Below are 19,580 nucleotides of genomic sequence, written 5' to 3' on the forward strand. Positions count from 1 at the left end.
CCGGCAGGTGTCGGCACACTAACAGCATGTGTGTTCGGTGTTAATTGGCCCATCACATCTGCTGGCTGTAATTATGTAGTTGTGTAGTGTAGTGTTTCTGACAGGCAGAACCTGCCGGGATGATCACGAGACACAGGAAGCGATTAGAGCCGAAACCTTCGCTACAGTCAAATGATCAGCGTGACGTCTCAGAGTTCGGAGCTCTTTATCTGTGCGGTGTGTGTGCTCTTATATGGACCCGTTTGACTTCCAGGCTTTAAGTGTACGGATGTCTTTGGCATTTGAATAAGCTTTAGGTCAAGGTGAGGGTTAGGGACGAGCACATGTATTATGACCTGTGTGAAGGTCGTCTATGGCACACTTACATCTAATTCCCAAATCCACCTGACAAATAATTACTACACGTGATGTATATATGGCATGCTGGGTGTGTGTGTGTTTGCCATCTGTTGAGATGTGCAGCATCAGCAGTTTGAGCGTAGCATGTGGTGTACACACACACACACACACACACACACACACACACACACACACACACACACACACACACACACACACACACACACACACACACACACACACACACACACACACACACACACACACACCTGTATGAAGGATGAGCTGCCATGTTGGATATCCAGTGATGCTTGTTCAGGGAATTTCTTCACCTCTCACACACACACTCACAGGTATTTATCTCTTTCTCAATGTTCTGGGAAGTGTGATATCACTCTGCACTTTGTCTGAACTCTTAAAGCTTTGGTACTTTCTTTTATATTTCTTTCAAAGAGATCATTTTAAACCAAAGTAAAGATTTCAATTAATTAATCTCCATATTTGTTGAACTTTAGGCTCCCCTACAGACACATTTTCAAATGTTTGCACGTCTGGAGCTGACCTGCTGTGCAATGACTTAAAGACTCTCTAGCTTACACTAGAAATTAATTGGAATTAAAGAACTGGAACAATGCCTCTATATCCCCACCACAGGTACCACATTAAACAGTTCTTTTGCAGGAAAAGATATCTGGCCATCAGTTGTTATCCTGTTAGACATTTAGAATGTTTGAGGTGACAGTGATATTAGACGAAAGGCCAGGTTGGCTTGATAGACATCAGCTCCGCTGCGAGCAGAGCAACAGCACATCGTGTACAGATCGAGGACGATAAGGGGACCGCTGAGAAAGGAAGTCACGGAGAAGGAAGACACAAAAGAGAAAAAAACCTCGGACAGCGGAGGGACATGAAGACGACACGGTGCGAGTCCCACCGAGACTAAAGCAACGCTCAGCTCGAGTGGGTTCATTTACAGCGACGGCCGCTCACTCTGCTGCTGATCACCGGCTGATGAACAAAGCCCAGTGGCTGCCTCCTGAGTGTGCATTTACATCTAGGGCCGAGGCATCAAACGCGCCTGTCAAATGTGGAGTGAGTGTTGCAAAGACGAGCAGGAGACGGGGAGGGGTAACGGTCAAAAAGACTCCCCGATTCAGACACCTTCGTGACTTTGTGTCCGGTTGGATGATGCAGAGAGGAAGCAGGACGACTCCTCTGACCAGCTATATGTTGTCTTGCACAAACATTAACATTGTATTAACACTGTGTACTTGTTTCGGACTTGTATACACACTTGTAAGTGCTGCAGCACAGTTTCACTCTCGTAAGAAACTGTGCTTCTCTAATTCTTTATTCTCCTGCAGGCAGTTTTGGATCCCTGCTGGGAAACATGTTTCCATTATGCAAAACTGACTCAAGGCAACATTTCTGTGTGTGTGTGTGTGTGTGTGTGTGTGTGTGTGTGTGTGTGAAGTGGGCTTTCGAGTGCCTCTCATCACCATCAAAGCTGCAGCCTGTCAGGTAAGAGCGCAGTGAGTGAGTGCTGCTGTTCAGTTCCATTACTTTCTCTGGTTGAAGATGCTTTTTATGACCGAAACTTCTCTTAAAATTGGTCACGGTGTTTTACCCAAGCGGCGATGAGAATTGAAAAAGTCCTTCTGTTTCCCATACGCTCCCCTCTGAGCCGTCAGCCATATGAAGGAATAGTTCACCATCATGAGGCGCTCGTTTGCTTTCTCTCCGAGACGAGATGAGAAGATCGATATCACGCTCATGCCTGGTCTGGCTCCAGAATACACCCGCTAACACCTCTAAAGCTCACAGATTAACATGCTGCATCTCACTTGTTTAATCCGCGCATGAACAGAAATGTAACAATGTCGATGTGTGGCTTTAGGAGAAGTTGCGAGCTGAACTAGTTCTTGTTGAACAGTCGGTAAAGTGACTGTGTGCAGCTTCCTGAGGTCTCGTCATCACAGGGAAGTTGCCAGGTTCGGTACCATCGAACCTGTAAAATGGCTCTACGGCCGTATTAAACAAACGAGACACAACGTGCGATCCGTGCGCAGTCTCATCAGTGAGTTTAAGAGGTTTCTAAGAGGAAATAGAACCGGAGTAGAACGGACATCCCCATTCAAATCAACGTAGCAGGACGGTCAGAGACGAGGCGTAGAGAGCCAGAGTAAATGAGTACAATTGAACAATCGAATGCTTCATCTCGACACTCGTTTCACAGCTATTGCCAGAAGAGTTACATCTTTGTGCGTCTCACTTTCTGTAACCAGAGTCGCATTAAAGCGGCGCAAGCTAGCGTGCTCATTCCACCAAAGCTTTAATGCAACTCTGGTTACAGAAAGTAAAGTGAGCTGAAGAAGCGGAAAAGCTACTGCGCCACTGATGTTTGTCGTCACCATAACAACGAACAACAATCCCCATTGTTCATAAAGTGGTATGTTTAAGTGTTTGCACATGCGTGTTTACTGCCGTGTTACCTGCCATATGAGCGACTGCATATAAGCTCAGGATGTAATAACTTTGTTATTGTAAAACTCATAAGACACACAGTCATAGAGGCAGACCTACAGCGATGTGACGGGAGAGATAGTGGAAACTAGCGACGAGCAAACAGCTGTGTGGGCGTTAAACCAAACCACCGGACACACACACACACACACACACACACACACACACACACACACACACACACACACACACACACACACACACACACACACACACACACCAGGCGAGAGTATGTGGATAAGATCTACAGCTAAACTCATTTCCCACAGTCCACTCAATAATGTTGGTGTGAGGGTTACGGCCACCACAGGAAATCAATGTGACGGCCCACACCGGAGTGTGTGACGGTGTGTGTGTGTGTGTGTGTGTTTCGTCTTTAAAGTCACACTTCCTGCTGTGCTGTGAGTTACTGTCAGTAGCTACGAGGTTAACGCCCCGAAAGGAAAAACAAGAAGAGACATGTAGCCGTTGCTCGATTTTCTTTTTGCAAATTCACATAATCTTTCTAAATTAGTCAATGAAGACCTGTTGCCAACAGGACTACTGAACCATTTGACCTCAATGTATGTTTTTGGTACGAATTGAAAAGTGTCTGTAGCACACTGTGTATGAAGAACACCAAGCACTGAAAGCTGCACAGTCATCATTGTGTTCAGGTGACATTTAATGCTCGATAACTTTGGCTTCTTCTGTTAAATGAGGAAAAGGGTTTTTGCAGACACATTTATTTTTCATACTCCCGAAAGTAAGGTATAAAAAAAAGCATCATCTTGTGAATGGTACTAAAACCCGTAAAAGTATCGTATATCATCACAGCTCCTCACAAGACATGATGATTGCGGTGAGGAGAAGGTTTGCCCTTGAACAAACTGTTCCAGTTTAACGTTAAAAGGAAACATCCCTGGGCTTTTATTTAACATACACCATGTTCTTTTTACTAAAACACCAACATTAACATCAATCTTATAAAAGAAAAAAAGCTCCTGACACACAAAGCAGCCTAAGCAGACCAGTCAAAAATGTCCATATAGTCAGATGTTGGTTGCATTTACTAGTAAGTCTCCGTACGATGGAAACACATCGCAGTGACGGAAAGGCAAATATCAGCCTTTGGACATGCTTCTCCGTCTGCACTTGAGAACACATGCACACGTTTGTCTGTTTCCTTTTATTCTTATAAGCATTTTGTATATATATCGCCATCACATTCAGTGTTCTATACGCAACAGGAAGTTGCGTATAGAACCGCTTGTTAAGGATTTGAGAGCTCGGTGCAGTTACGGATTAACACACTAATCTGTGTAGCTGTGCATTGGTGTGCATGTGCATCTTTGCAGGTGCTAAACATTTAGACGAAACACATGAGAGAGGACGGAGACGAGGAAGCCATGTCGGAAAGCACAATATGTCGACAAGCTTAACATTTGAATAGAAAGCCTGGAGAAGCACACTCCTAACAGTGTGAGGTGCAGACGTAATGACCTTGTCTTTAACAGTAAAGTTATCTAAAAATCAATGGCATAAAGATGTAAATATTTACATGTCTTGCATTAGAAACGCTGTGACAATGAGCCTGACGGGGGGAGGAAGCCAGCAACAGACATGTGGAAGAACCTGTATGTTTGACATCTGTTAAGACAAGGTCAGAAAACAGCAAGAGAAATGGAGGATGGATCAGGAATGACTGTCATTTTGGAACTGAATATGATAACTGGTGTTAAAAGAGGATGCCAATCTCTCCCGACCCCTCGGGTCACCCCTTTTTCTGTGCGAGCCATGGATCCATTTTGTCCTGATTATAGCTCATCACGAGCTGTCGGCTCCCAACCACTCCACTCCCAAAACTGTTGCTATGCAGGAGTCACTTCACAACCCCTCTCTCTTCTAAAAACACTGCCGAGACAAATACACACAACAGGGGGCGGTGACAAAGAGCAGAGAAGAAGAAATATGGCAGAGTGTGTGTGTGTGTGTGTGTACCCCTGTTATTACAGGGAGGAGGAAGAAAATTGCTGCTTCAAAGTGATAAGTATACAGCTGCATCTGCTTCTCTTTGCTGCTGGAGAAGCCACCTCTGGCTCTGACTGACAGAGGAGAGGAAGAGGAGAGGTCAGCTGAGGGAACGACAGCTAAAGAAAAAAAGACGAAGAAGAAATGACGACATGTGGTCGCATGCACAAACGTCGACTTCTATTCCAACCTGGACTTGCATCACAGAAGCGTAAAACTGTACGCAGATGTAGAACATGTAATAAAAGAGAACACACACACACACACACACTGCAGTTCTGGGATACATACCAGCAGTGTTACATGTGATTCCCATTCACACACACACACACACACACACACACACACACACACACACACACACACACACACACACACACACACACACACACACACACACACACACACACACACACACACACACACAGCAGTTCTGGGATACATACCAGCAGTGTTACATGTGATTCCCATTCAAACACACACACACACACACACACACACAGCAGTTCTGGGATACATACCAGCAGTGTTACATGTGATTCCCATTCAAACACACACACGCACACACACACACCGAGTCAGACAGAGCGTCCTGTTTATCCATCGAAAGACTAATTCAGTTAGCCGACCTTCATGTTGGAGGAACTCCTGCTGAGCATCTAAGACCTGCAAAGAGGAGGAGGAGGAGGAAGAGGAGGAGGAGGAGGAAGAGAGAGGATGGAGCATCGGGAAATTAAAACGAGAAAGAGAGAAAAAATGAAGAAAAAAAAAACTAATCGAGACGCAAAAATGAAATGAGGAGCAGAGGGGAGGGGAAAAAAAGGACGCAGGGCTACCGGAGATGAAATAACTAATAAAAGAAAAAGGACGGAGTGTAAATAAGTGCGTACCTCTTGGAGCGCCGCAGCATGCTTCTCTCGGGCAGTGAGAAATTGGAGAGCACCGTCCAGAAGGAGTCAGACATGCTAACGCAGACGCGGCACCATCGCGCTGACACCCGGGCAGACGATGTGGTTGGCAAACAGACGCCGGCTTCAGCCCGTCACACCGGCGAGAGGGAGTGTGCGTGAGAGCTGCGGGTGTGTCTATCCTCTCCTCCCTCTCTCTCTCTCTCTCTTTTCTCTGATCCTCTCTCTCTCTCCACCCAGCAGATCTCCCTCCCTCCCTGATGCTCTTTTTCTTCTTCTCACACCTCTGTTTCTGAGCTCTGATCGACCTCCACATATACAGCAGAGCAGGGACAGAAGGGTTATCCCTTTACAGACGATTGATTGCACCGGTGACATTTACCTGCCGATAACCTTCTCACGCACACAGCTGGTGTTTCCTCATGTTTAGGTTAAAGGACCTTTTCCACAGCGGGAACTGTTTCAGGACCTCGGGAACCCTTTTAAGGAACTCGTTCCTGCGTTCAGACTGAAGGAAGCAGGTTCTTTCCTCTGACACCACGGTGATATGACGATTTATGCCATGAGACATTGAACATGTTTCTACCAGCAGATATTTTTGCCATATTATTTACTGTATACTGTACGACAGTATCCATCCCTTTAACACCTTTTGGTGCATATATGCGTTTGTATATTGTATCCATAGCACCCACCCATACTGACATAGCACCTTGACCCTCAAAAAGTTTTGCTTTCTGATGACCCAGGAACTATCAGACAGGAGTATTTTCACAATAATGAAAACAATGGGGAGAGGGGAGGGTAACGACATTTTTCTTATTTTTTATCTCATGACCGCTCAGATTTATCTTGCAACCCATTAAAAAGGTTCTGACTACCAATGTGACTGTTGCATTGTTTATAGACGATAACAACCAAGATATCTAGTTTGACCTCCTGACAGTGATCTGAAATGTTTCTCATTTAATATCTTGAGAGAGCTCATTCACAGCTATCACACGAGGCCAAATGAGCTTGTTGTAACGGAGCCAAACAGGTTGGACGTGCGAGCATCCTCAGTTTGTGATGTAGCTCCTGTGGCTCCTCGGTACATTAAGCTATTTGGATATTGGTGAGTAAAATAGCAGTTGTGGCCAAAACTACAAAAAAAAGTTGCAAAACAAACTGAATGTTCCTTGTAAGTAGCCAGAAGAAGACTCTAGTAAGTGGATGTAGTAATCGGCTCATTAGCAGGTGTGTTAAGAGGTGACACGGCTCTTACCTCCAGAGGAAGGGGTTTCCTCGCTGGTGAACAGGGGCTGACAGAGGGCCGTCAGAGGAACAGAGGGAGGGAGAGGAGGAGGACAGGGGGGACAGGGGGACGACGGGGGGCTGAACGACGGAGGGATGAAAGGAAGTGGGGGACAGCAGGTGCTGGAGGAGGCTGCTGTTGCCGTGGCAACGCAGCTGAGCCGGCGACCAGATTCTGCCAACAGAGGAGGGAGGGGAGGAGTGGAAGAAAGGAGGAAGAGAGGAGGAAGTGAGCCGGGTAAGGAGGGATGTGTGAAGAGGGCGGCTTGGCCGTGTGTGTGTGTGTGTGTGTGTGTGTGTGTGTGTGTGTGTGTGACGTGAAGAGACATCAATCTGTTCTTTAACATCTGTTCTATCACTTTTCTTCTCCATCTGCTCTGCTGCACCTCAGCATGTTATAAATAGTGCGCACATTTAGGATGTCACTTTAATAGTTTAGACTACAATGATTTGAACGGTTCAATCTAAAACAATGAATAACTGCAACAGAGACACAAGTAGTGTCTTCAAGCTTCACAGCAGTCACTGTGAGGCACTCGTGACTCTAAAACTAAATGCATGCACAAAAGAGGCATGAAGTCAAAGAACAAGTATTTTGATATTGATTGTAGACGTTTCAGGCGTGTCTGTAGACTGTAGATTTAAGAGTTTTTGGTAAAAGCTTTACTCGACAGTGTCCGACAGCCCTGAGGTCGCACTGTTAGACGCATGCAGCTCCAGTGCTCAGTGTGTGAGTTCAGCAGCAGTGTCGGGCTCTAGCCGCTGATCCGTACGCTCTCTGCCTGCCCGCAGATGTCCCCTCGCAGCGGGCAGGAAGCCTCGCGCATAAACTTATCACAGTTGGAAACCGCTGGACAGAAAGTTCTGGATCAACTTCACAGAGCTCAGTCAGGGGTCCAAAGTCAAACTGAAACAAAGGCTGGATTTACTGTCTCAGGAAGAAGCACAGACACCAGCTCAAGAATTCCAAACTGTTGGAAAACTTTTAGGTCGACCTGTTAATTGAAACGGCCTGAAAACATTTCCCCAGGCTCTACCGTTCAGATGGCACAAAGGGGCATGAGAGCCTTATGGTGGTGGTCTCCATGCCCCTCCCCCCACCCCCCTGCCGGGTGGGGACAGAATGGGTGAGACCACCTGCTGGGAAGTCAAGGGCTACACATACATTTTAGTATGTGCAGTGCTCCCCCCCCCCCCCCCCCCTTACATAATGCAGAGCCATCTGCGGTGCACCGCCACAGTTTCAGCACGGCCATCGCAGGCACAAAATTAAAGACAATTTCATGATGAAATGCTGGATCTCGTTGGATGGTAAGTCCAGCCATCTGGCACACGCGAGAGGGAGAACAGGGCTGCTGTCAGATGCTGCTGGAGAGCAGCTCGACCAGGTTTAAAAGGTCGAGTTTTGGGGAAGGGGTCACATGAAGGCCATTTGGACAGGATTCATTTACGAAACGTGATCAGAGTCCAGAACCGAGACCACGTCGATCACACAGACTGCATGGAGGTTTTCTTGTTGGGTCCATACAAGAGATCTTGTGCAATGCACCTGCTCTAGAGAATTAGTTCATTTAACTGTGAACCTTACCATCCAATATACTTGTATTTGAGTAGTTTCTAATGAAGTATGAATGGTGCAACACTTGTGTTTGGACACAGAGACACTGGAGTCCGTTGAGCTGATGAAGCACTTCCCTCCCTGCTGGTATCTCACTCTGATACCTACTCGTGTTGCCGTTCCACCGGCTCGGTATGTATGTACACTATGCATGTTCTGTATTATGACTGTAAGCCAAACTTACCCCCCCCCCAACTCTTCACACCCATATACAGTATCTAGTGATAGTGACCTAGCCACAGAAACAATGTCAGCCTGTCAGGCATGTATTCTCTCTCTCCCTCTCTTTCCACACTAATCTTTGTTTGTCGTTAGTTGTGATATTCAGCCGGTATTGGTAATTGTTCATTTCACAGCTAATAACAGAAAGGTATACATCCTGACAGAGAGAAAGGTATGTTTACATCCAGGTGTTTCACAATTTTGGAGAAACTTTTAATAAAGTAATTGAAGGAAACGGCAAATGTGCCTTCAAGGAGCATCAAGTAGCGCCAGCTTCTTTAAAGCTTCTCTTTAAAGTCGATTAAAGAGATTGCATAGTTGATTTCCGCATTTCGTTTATTTAATTACTTATATTTCGTGTCCTCTGCAGAAGGAACTGTGCATACTTTTTTCCTCTAGCACCACAATCAGGTCAAAATGTATATTTCTCCAATATTTAGTGACCAAATATTAGCCTTAGCTATATTTTGTGTTTAATGCCAATCAGCAAATGTTAGCGCGCTGACATGCTAAATCAAGATGGAGAACAGTACACCTGCTAAACATCCGCATGTTGCGGTTGCCCATATTACAGCATGGGTGTAGAGTTACACTCATGGATGTAAACATACTGGAGCCACAAAGTAAAAACTAAAAAAAAGGTAAAAAGATACATGAATAGTTGCCTTGATATGAATGTGACCTGCATTCTCTCTCACACACACACACACACACACACACACACACACACACACACACACACACACACACACACACATACACATACACATACACACACACACACACACACACACACACACACACACACACACACACACACACACTCTCTCTCTCTCTTACTGGAGGTGGAGGCGTGGGGCTCCCGCTCTCTCCTTCCTCCTCTTCATCTTGTGTCCCGGGACAAAAGGCTCAACTGTAATCTCTGATAATCCACCGGGCTGCATGAGCTCATCTGTCCGTCAAACACGTACTGCACTGTCCATCTTCCAGCTCCACACTGAACCAAAAACCGGCCCACAGTTAGTCCTCCATGAGCCAAACCCCTGACTTTTATATATAAAGGAATGTGTGTGTGTGTGTTACGTCAGCACCTGCTCTTATCTCCAGACAGAGACACACACACACACACACACAGTTATGTGAGGTATCTGGGGTAGAGTGTTCCCTCACCAGCAAGCACGGACTTGCTGAGTCACAAACTAAGAGGCCGTTTTAAAGACACACACACACACACACACACACAAACACACGCAGCCTGTAGAGCGACGTCCAGACCACGCTCATATTTATCTGAGCACAGGAAGCCAACTCCGTCTATTGCACAGCCTTCCTTCTTCTTCATGTATAAAAAATAATCCAAAAATGTCTCTGAGTCAGATGTAATGTCAGAGGATAAAAAGGAAACTGGTCCAGTCTAGTTGCTGGTAGCGGACCCTCGGCTCCTGCCACCGATCCACCAGACAGAAGGCTCAGAGGGACGCTCCCCGGCTGCATGAACCCAGGAGCAGAGTGCCGTTTCCTGGGTACAGGCTGCCCGTTTAATCCCTCTCAGTTCCTGGAAGTCTCAGCTTGTCTGTGATCAGTCTGTCCGCTGTGAGACGAGAGGACTGACTGAGTCCTCAACGAACAGCAGCGAGAGGGACAGAGGGAGGGAGGGAGGGAGGAGGGTGAGGGAGGCGGGAATATGAAGGCAGGACGGAAGACTGAGATGTCTTCACTGCTTCATACTCATTGTTTAGTTTTTATTGTCTAAAGAAGTAGATTTTTCTACAGTATTTTCAACTGTAGAAATAACAACAACTTCCTGTTCACGTTCATGTAAAAAGCAGGACTGATGAATAAACAGTTACATGTCCTGTTTATAAGAGAACGGTGCTAATCTTATCTTCTTATTTTATTGGCCATGTAATAACTTCTAGTTAAGCAAACTTAAATAAGTGACTATGCTTCCAGTTAATGCCACCGTGTTCTGAGGTATTTTTTTCTTTTGATGACCGTACCTTACGGGGAAACTTCTCTTCCTCTTTCTGACACTTGGACTCGGGGGACGTTGTCCCGATATGATCAGACCAGCTGTCCTCTCGGTCTGTGCTCTGGTTTCTGAGAAGCCCGGGGACAACGCTGACCCTAATGGGCTAAATGCAGCTCTCAAGCCAGATTGCTAATTCATAAACAATGGACTGGATCACGGACGGCTCTGACTAGGGTAGGGTTACACACACACACACACACACACACACACACACACACACACACACACACACACACACACACACACACACACACACACACACACACACACACACACACACACACACACACACACACACACACACACAGTTAATGTGGACTGATTACTGACGCAAGGGCAGCCACAGGATACGAGAATGTCATTACACACCAACCTGGACTTGTGTGTGTGCCATGAGAATATGTTGCCACTTTAAAATGAAACATGTTCCTCCTTGTCCCCCTTGCAGAGACTATGTTCTTGATCTTACTGAGAGCCATCAGAGGAATGATTAATCTAACTGATTCATTCAGTTGAGTTCAAGATGATGAATTGAATTAGGAAAGTACCCAACGGCAAACAAGCATCTTCTGTGTCTCTGCAAAGCCCTCCGTGAGCTGCTGATATGAAGCACTCACTCCCAATATAGTCATCAGGAGGAGAACATCCTGCAGTGCGACTCATTGGGTTACCATGAAATATGTTCTGTTTGGGCAAAAATAAAAAAGTATGAAAATATGATCTGATTTGAGGCAAACAGAAAGCAACGATAAAAAAAACAGCATCTGACAGATTGACAGCAGGTAGACTTTGTTTCAGTTCCATCACTTCCCTCCGAGCTCTCTGCAGAGCCTGAAGATCTCACACACACACACACACACACACACACACACACACACACACACACACACACACACACACACACACACACACACACACACACACACACACACACACACACACACACACACACACCCACGTATCATCAGACCCCTGTGGCTCTGCTGATATTAAGAATCTTAAGAGAGAGCAGCTCTGTATCTTCAAAGCGCTACCAGGAGATGTGTGAGCGATAAAAGCGTATTTGTATTCGGGGTTCGGACTGCAGCTACAGCCACAAATGTGCACTTTCACGGTCTTTGTCGTTATTACCTTGCTGTGGTTCGGCGATTTAGGATCCCAAAGGGGAACTGGGAAGTCAGGATTTTCTCTGCGGACCACTATCTTTGGAGGATCGATACGAAACTCGTTATGGCAGCATGCTCGAGATGATTGTGCAAGCGCTGTACGAAAAGGCAGGCTCAGCTGATTCAAGTTAGTCACACGGTGAGCACTGGTAATACCTGGGTATGTGGTCATGTGACCGTCCTAACCTAGTTACAGAGCCGTATGTGAGGCCGTATATCTGGAGGAGGCACAGTCATGCCTGCACCACCACACACGACCAGATCCCAAAGTAACAGAATTACAGGGAAATGAATGTGACTAAAGCCAGGGTAGTAGTGTGTGTATGCACATGTTTACACCCTCAGTCTGTTAAGTATGGACACAAATGCTAGTAGTATTGAACACCGTACTAATATAAAGTATTTTCATTATTTTCTAGTGACCATTACCCAGGATGTTATCAGTGATGAGCTGACAGGGATCGCGGCTAACGCTAACGCATCCTTTTTTCTTTTTTTTCACTAATTATATTAACCGTTGCTCCTTGAACACCATTAACACAAATAGCAGCCTTGTATTATATTAACTGGATTTTTTTTTTTTAACAAGGCTAATCACACCCATTTCATGCTATGGTCCATTTAACAATGCAGCCTTGTGTTTAAAGAGACAATGCTAGCAAAGTAAGAACTGTTGTTTTGCTTCCCAGTCATTGTTATCCAACAACACCAAACACACATTTGAAAGCATTGCTGGTAGAGTTGAGTCACAAACCTGAAACCTTTACGGACAAAACAAGCTGGCAAGCACGTCAACGTTAGCGACCGAACCAACCGTGCTAACTACTTTAACCATTTGTACCAAGTTGGGAAGAAAGCAGCGCTATGCCATGAAATCCAACGTGTCACATGACAGCCTATTAAAAAAAATCCATAAACTACTATTGATGGCGGTGTTATCCGTTGTGGGGAACTCTGGCAGACAGCCTGTTGTTCGTTTTCAGCCTGTTGAAATTATTTTCCAGGACATTGTCTCTCATTGTGTTTCCAATGACTGGGAAATTGGTCATTTTCCAGTCATGGAACCTGGTCTTCCAAGGTGCTCGGGAACCCTGACAGCGATAGTACACAGACCGGTGGCTTGAACCCTCTGCTGCAGTAAACAGTGCTGAAAGAACAACCCTGCACCTCGGCCGACCCCTGTGGTTGTGCTGTGTTTAAAGGCAGCTCAGGGGAGTGAGTTACGATGATGACACTAGAGAGACACATCTGATATCACAGCAGCTCTCCAGAAGCATGACTGAACGTCTTTTGACTTTTGTTTCCAAACATGAAGAACTTTTTGTGCAGGACGGTAAATCAGCTGCCTGGTACACACACATACACACACTCTGATATAAATAGGTCTGCATCTATACACAGTGGGATGCTCAGCTGTTCTGGCACACAAACACACACACACACATACCTGGACTCAGTGGTTTTTCAACTTTGTCCTTTAACCCTGTACGGGAAGCTCTATCTCTATAACTTGATAGCTGAGACAACATGAACACAAGCAAACAGGGTTTGCCGGTGATATTTAAAGGACTAGTGAGTGAATGCTTGAGGCCAACAACAGGAGACAAACACATACTAGAATAGAACAGGACAGACGCTCACAGTCTCCACGGACAAACATTGAATGCTAACAGCTTCTCCTCCACTGTTATTCAGAGGCCCGCCCCCCTGCACCACATCACGCAGTATGCGTCTGTGTTTGGTTCATTGCATTTCACTTCCCAAAAAAAAGAAAACACAACGTAGACAGGACGGGCTCTCATTGGACGGAAGCCAGAGGGCATGATGGGTACTTACAAACTGCCTCTTCTGGGAAGGCTCAGCTCCTTCTGAAAGAGAGAGAGAGAGAGAGAGAGAGAGAGAGAGAGAGAGAGAGAGAGATTTAATTATTTTTGTTGACCTCTTTGGTGACAAACATTCATCAACAATCAGTCATCAACCTGTACGGCTCCGTTACAGCCGGTCAGTACAGATGTTTGGCCAACAGGCGTCACTGTGACATAACTTCACAAGGCAGCTTCTACACGGGATATCATGTTCCTCCACCAGTGACGCGTTTAAACGTCTGTTAATGCGCTTCAAAGCTACATGGATTTGTTTCAAACACGAGACATGCAACACACATCTGTTACGTATCAAATACAATACAGAGTATTACGTATCAAAAGTCACATCATTGCATTATGCTCACAATAATCCCAAATACTAAAACTGCACAAAGCCGAGAAACCTCAGCATCGTGAAGACCCCGTCGAACGTCTTCCCTCTGAATTACGATGTGCAAATCTGTGTGTGTGTGTGTGGAAAGGTGAGTTTCATTTGTGCACCTGTGCGGCACTCTCTATGAGCGACCACACGGGGGCAGAGGAGTGTCATCATAATCATCATGAGCTCATGGAGGCGACGGCGCTGCTGCTTATGAGAGGCCGGCCGCCACTTATGAAGCCGAATGTGTGAACAAGAAAAAAAGATTTATCCTTGTCGCTGAGATTAACTGGACGTTTCAAATTGTATGAATTTTGATGTGAAAAGGTGCAACACAAAAGTCATGCACACGACCTGTAACCTGACGCCGCCTTGCAACGGCTTGACAAAACAGACAGCAGACGTCCTGGAGAGCACCACCTGGCCAACAGCACCAATCAGTGTGTGTGTGTGTGTGTGTGTGTGTGTGTGTGCGTGTGGCTGAGGTACATGGATGTTGAAACAGTGTTGAAGGTTCCCAAAGTAGGTCAACAGCTGGTTTTACTTTGAAGAAGACATGAAGACCTTCATCAGCGTCCATCAGTGTGCAGAGCGCAGCAATACTTCATTCAGACGGAGCACAACACAGGCGCTGATTTAGTGTGCACCTGTGTGTGTGTGTGTGTGTGTGTGTGTGTCATCATAGCAACAGCAATGTGGTCCTACTGTATTGTGAACAACCACAGAGGCAGGTTTGAGTACTTTTCCAGGTGTTCTTATGTCCGTCTGACTGTCTGTGTGTTTCTACCGCTGCAATTGCATGAAAGCGATGCTGTTCCTTTAAAATTAATTCTTGGAAAAGACTAAAAATAAATTACAAAAATAACTGCGTTGGGCTGCAACTAACAGTTATTTTCATTATGGAGTAATCTTCCTATTATTTTTGTGAATTTATAATTAATCATCAATTCATTGTTTAATTGTAAAACAAACAGCAAATTGTAAGTTAAAAACAGAAAATGGCAGAAATGAATGAAAGAATTATTTGAAGGTATAAAATAATATAAAACAAATGGATGGATTATCAAAACAGCTGCTGATTAACTCAAGACTAAACAGCTCATTTTAAACAGCACTGAAACTTTGTTGATGTCTGCAGAAATGCTGCAGTCGAAGTGCGATTTGACTAAAAAATGGCTTCCTTTGTCAGCTGCAGCTTCTCAACAGCGCATGAAGAAGAACAAACGGGCCTCATTCGTTTCTAATCATTCCAGAGTCACATTTAAGCTGCGCTGGTGTTCAAAACATATTCTGCTCTCTGATTAATTAGAGGACACGAGCACACTGAGCACGTGCGGCGCACTCAGCAGAGATGAGTTGCACCTTTTGGCTCGGCTTCCAACCTGTTCTTTTTTATCGCTCCATCACACTCTCTGTCTGTCACTCACACACACACACACACACACACACACACACACACACACACACACACACACACACACACACACACACACACACACACACACACACACACACACACACACACACACACACACACACAGAGTTCCTGCGTGGGACGGCTGTGCCATCAGAGTCTGCCTCTATCTCCTCATCTCCCTCTGTGCAGATGAGCTAATGGAAATAATGGAGTTCAGTCGGAGCACAGTGAGTGGGTGAGTGGCTGTACGGCAGAGGTCTGCACTGTGTGTGTGTGTGTGTGTGTCCAAGCTATGATAACAGCAATCAAAAAGGTCTGCTAGTCTTTAGATGGCATCCCTTGAACAGTATATAACCAATTAGCTTGTGTGTGTGTGTGTGTGTGTCAGTTAGACTGGACCCAGTGATTCTATTACTCCCGTGAACAGATGTTGTCCAGACCCAGCGGGACAGGAAATGGCTTGAGCATCACAGGAGAGGAGGCAACCTTTTATAACCCCCCCCCTGCTGCTGCTCCCCTCCTGTGGGCTGCGTTTACACTGCAGGTCTTAATGTGGAGCGGTCCACCTGTTTATCCACTCTTCAAAACGCCATGTCGGATTACACACTAAACGACGACGAAGCCCTGACGTGTGAGCCGAAACCCTTTTAGCAGAGCAAAAACACGAGCAGGACAGAGAAAATGACGGACGGGAGGGGGGATACACGTTATTGACCTGAATGTAGTGACCGAACGGACCCAGTTGACGTTCCACTCTACTGCTACTTACACATAAAGGGCAGTTTACCGGCCACGTCCAGATTTAATGTCATACTTTTTAACAAGATAGTTGCGTAATGATGTGATAAAACCAAGAAAGACAGAAATGACTATTCCAAACAGTCTATAGCCATATAGATATGTCTTCAGACACGTTCTGAGGAGATCTTTAAGGCCGGGGATCCGGGACAATGGAGGCGCTGGTGCTGTGTGTGTGTGTGTGGGAGAAATTATATTTAAAAAAAGAATCTGAAAAATGATCTATGATGTAAATAAAAAACTGAAAGCTCCAAGCAAAAAGAAAAAACGGTGAGGTTGATCCAGTGAGACCATCCTCTTCTCCATCCCTCTCACCAACCTCTTAACCTTTCCCTCATTACCCGTCTCTCCCGTCTCCCCCCCCTTCCTCACCCCCTCAGTTCGACTCTGTATGAAACACGCAAAAGAGTAAATAGAACTAGAGGAGAAAAAAAGGCGTGTTTAAGTACTTTATGCTTGTATCATTCATCTGCCCACACAGAGCTGTGTAATGTGAAATTATGCTCGTCTGGCAGCTTTTTGCATTGCACTGGGTGTGTTTGTGTGTTTGTGTTGCAGCTGCTTTTAACTGAGGCCTGAGGGAGGATGTGATCATCTTAAAGCCACCCTGCAAAAATAACCCAAGAGGGATAATAAGCTGATGCCCTGTATAAAAACACACATATACTGTACGCGCACACACACACGCACACACACACAAAGAGGCTGCTTGTACTAAACAAACTAAACCGGCACAAAGAGAGCCGTGATGAAATTATCCCCAGCGACGGCGAAGAGCAGAACACAAAAGCCTGAAGCAAGCTCCCCGATGGAATACAGGCACGGGTAATGTGCTTTACGGGAGGGAGGGAGAGGCAGGAGGGCTGGGAGGGTAACGTGATTACAGAGACGGAGGGAGAGAGGGGCGGGTGAGCGGAGGTAAAGAGATGCAGGCTAAAAGGTGACAGTTCAGGCGTGAGCTTTAAAGGCGCGATGTCACCGTGAGGACTGCTGACGCTTAAACCGGTTTTCATCAAATGCAAACAGGCCAGAACAACATTCGTCATCAGCAGCCCGGGACGACGGTGTCGCCGCACCACATCCAGATTGTGTTGCATCAGTAACAGGCGGCATGACAACGTGATGAACACAGTGTTATGTTCCTTCATAATCAGAAGGATGGAGCCACGAGGCCGGCGACCAGAAAGAGATCCTAATCAGTAGAGGTGGGAACGCCCTTTGCATTCGTTCAACAGAAAGTTGGTGCACATGATGAAGTTCAGACAAAAACTGCACCAACACGGCAACATTTGGGATTTGAAGCCGTCCACAGAGGTGAGCCGAAAGACATGGCTGCTGAGTCAAGTGGGACGCCTAGTGGCAAAATTGATAAACCGCTCCGATATTTCACTGAATATCTCATTTTTACCAGTTACCACACGCTGACCCACTAACTGACTGACGGACATGCAGCGGTGGCTGTCGAGCATTGGCTCCGTTTCCACAGTAACCCCTACGCGGCTGCCACAAGTCTGAGACTGACAGCATGACAAACGAAGCTCTCAGACACACACAAGCCCAAACTGATGGATCAACGTGTGTGTGCAGCTGTCAGCGGGCGTCAGGAGGAAACACAGAGCGGACGGGAGAGGTGACGAACCAACGACGCGGTGAGGTGGCGCTGAGCCTCCCAAATACGTCCCCGCAGGACCCCAAAAACCTCCGCAGTATATCAGACAATCCATTCACTAAATTGGGTCTTTGCTCACACAAATCAGTCTACTCTCCTTGTGTTGTTGGCAGCGTGTGGCCTGTATTTGGTCTGAAGTCTCTGCTAGAGACATTACCCTCAGGTTGCTCAGATTTGTTTTGGGATCTTCACTTATTACATACGAGTTAATTGAACTTTGGTCTGCTTCAAGGCAGGAAACACTACAGTAAATGTTAGCTTGGCTCACAGAAGTGAGTGAGTTTGATGAAACAAATGGATGGAAAGGCAAAGACATGAGTGAAACTCATGTCTTTATTTAATTTGGATCATAAAATTAAACTAGGAAGAGGTTTGGAGATATTTATATTGATATTTCTCCTGTTTTAATAACAAATGAAACACTGGTTTGGGGGGATGATCACACACACTCGCATTTACCAACAGACACAAACACATTCAGCAGCATTTATCCAAGAAACAGGCCTTCAGGACTCTCCGGCATTATGAGAATAGACGCTCCTCTGAATGTGTGAATAACAGTGTGTGTGTGTAAATGTCTGTGTGTATCCAATCTATATGTTCAGTACACGTGTGTGTGTGTGTTATGTATTTAGCTGTCCCTCCCCGGGGCCGAGCATAATGACATGTTTTAGTCGAGCTACAAACATGCAATTAACAGGAGGATGCAAGGGAGCCGAGCTCCACCGGAGACAATTAGAGCTGCAGCAGCAGCCGGCAGCCATAATTTATTATCAACACTGTGAATATTGATGAGGAAACAGTGACAACAAAGAGAATCCACAATGACTAATGCAGGGCAGGAATAAAAAAAAAAGAAACACACTGATATTTAGTCTTTACATTGCCCAAAGAGAACAAAGTGATTCTGGTGTCTTTCTTCTTTTTCATAACGCAATTATAAAAGCAACACTTTGGATTTGCTTGTGCGGGCGACGTTACCAATTGCAAAGCGTCTCCTCCACAGAGCTGACCTTTAAGGGATGGAGAGCCGGGGGAAATGAAAATGAAGGAATCTTTCATGTTAGCTGTGTGGCACCATCCGCTTTCATACGACCTGCCCCAGAATATCAACTCATCCACAGTAGAGATGTGGCCAGCTGTCAGGCAGCAGTTGATGGTAAAACACAATGTCCGTCTTGGCAAGTGGCGGGCTAGTATGGCTGTTTGGTGCCAGCATGATAACCACTAGAGAGGCTATTAGCAGTCAGCTAGCCAGAGCCTGTGAGTAGTCACTGCATCACCTCTACGGTACTGCTTATAGTCCATCAACAGAAACGTGATCACTCATTTATGAGGAGA

At 45.8% G+C, this 19,580-nt stretch overlaps 1 protein-coding gene across 6 annotated transcripts in view; it reads right to left on the reverse strand.

The window, feature by feature from the left end:
* mast2 (microtubule associated serine/threonine kinase 2) overlaps positions 1-19,580 on the reverse strand; it is a 149,347-nt gene that overhangs the window by 46,202 nt on the left and 83,565 nt on the right. For 3 of the 6 annotated variants that reach the window (XM_079157663.1, XM_079157662.1, XM_079157661.1), the window contains exon 4: positions 13,948-13,979. In XM_079157663.1, the coding sequence (XP_079013789.1) occupies positions 13,948-13,979 (32 nt within the window). Of the gene's footprint in view, positions 1-7,044; positions 7,249-9,753; positions 10,454-13,947; positions 13,980-19,580 lie in introns of those variants that run through there. The other 3 variants (XM_079157666.1, XM_079157664.1, XM_079157665.1) reach the window with 2 other exon arrangements.

Source organism: Pholis gunnellus (genome assembly GCF_910591455.1).
Source record: "Pholis gunnellus genome assembly, chromosome: 4".
In the NCBI taxonomy this organism is placed as follows: Eukaryota; Metazoa; Chordata; class Actinopteri; order Perciformes; family Pholidae; genus Pholis; species Pholis gunnellus.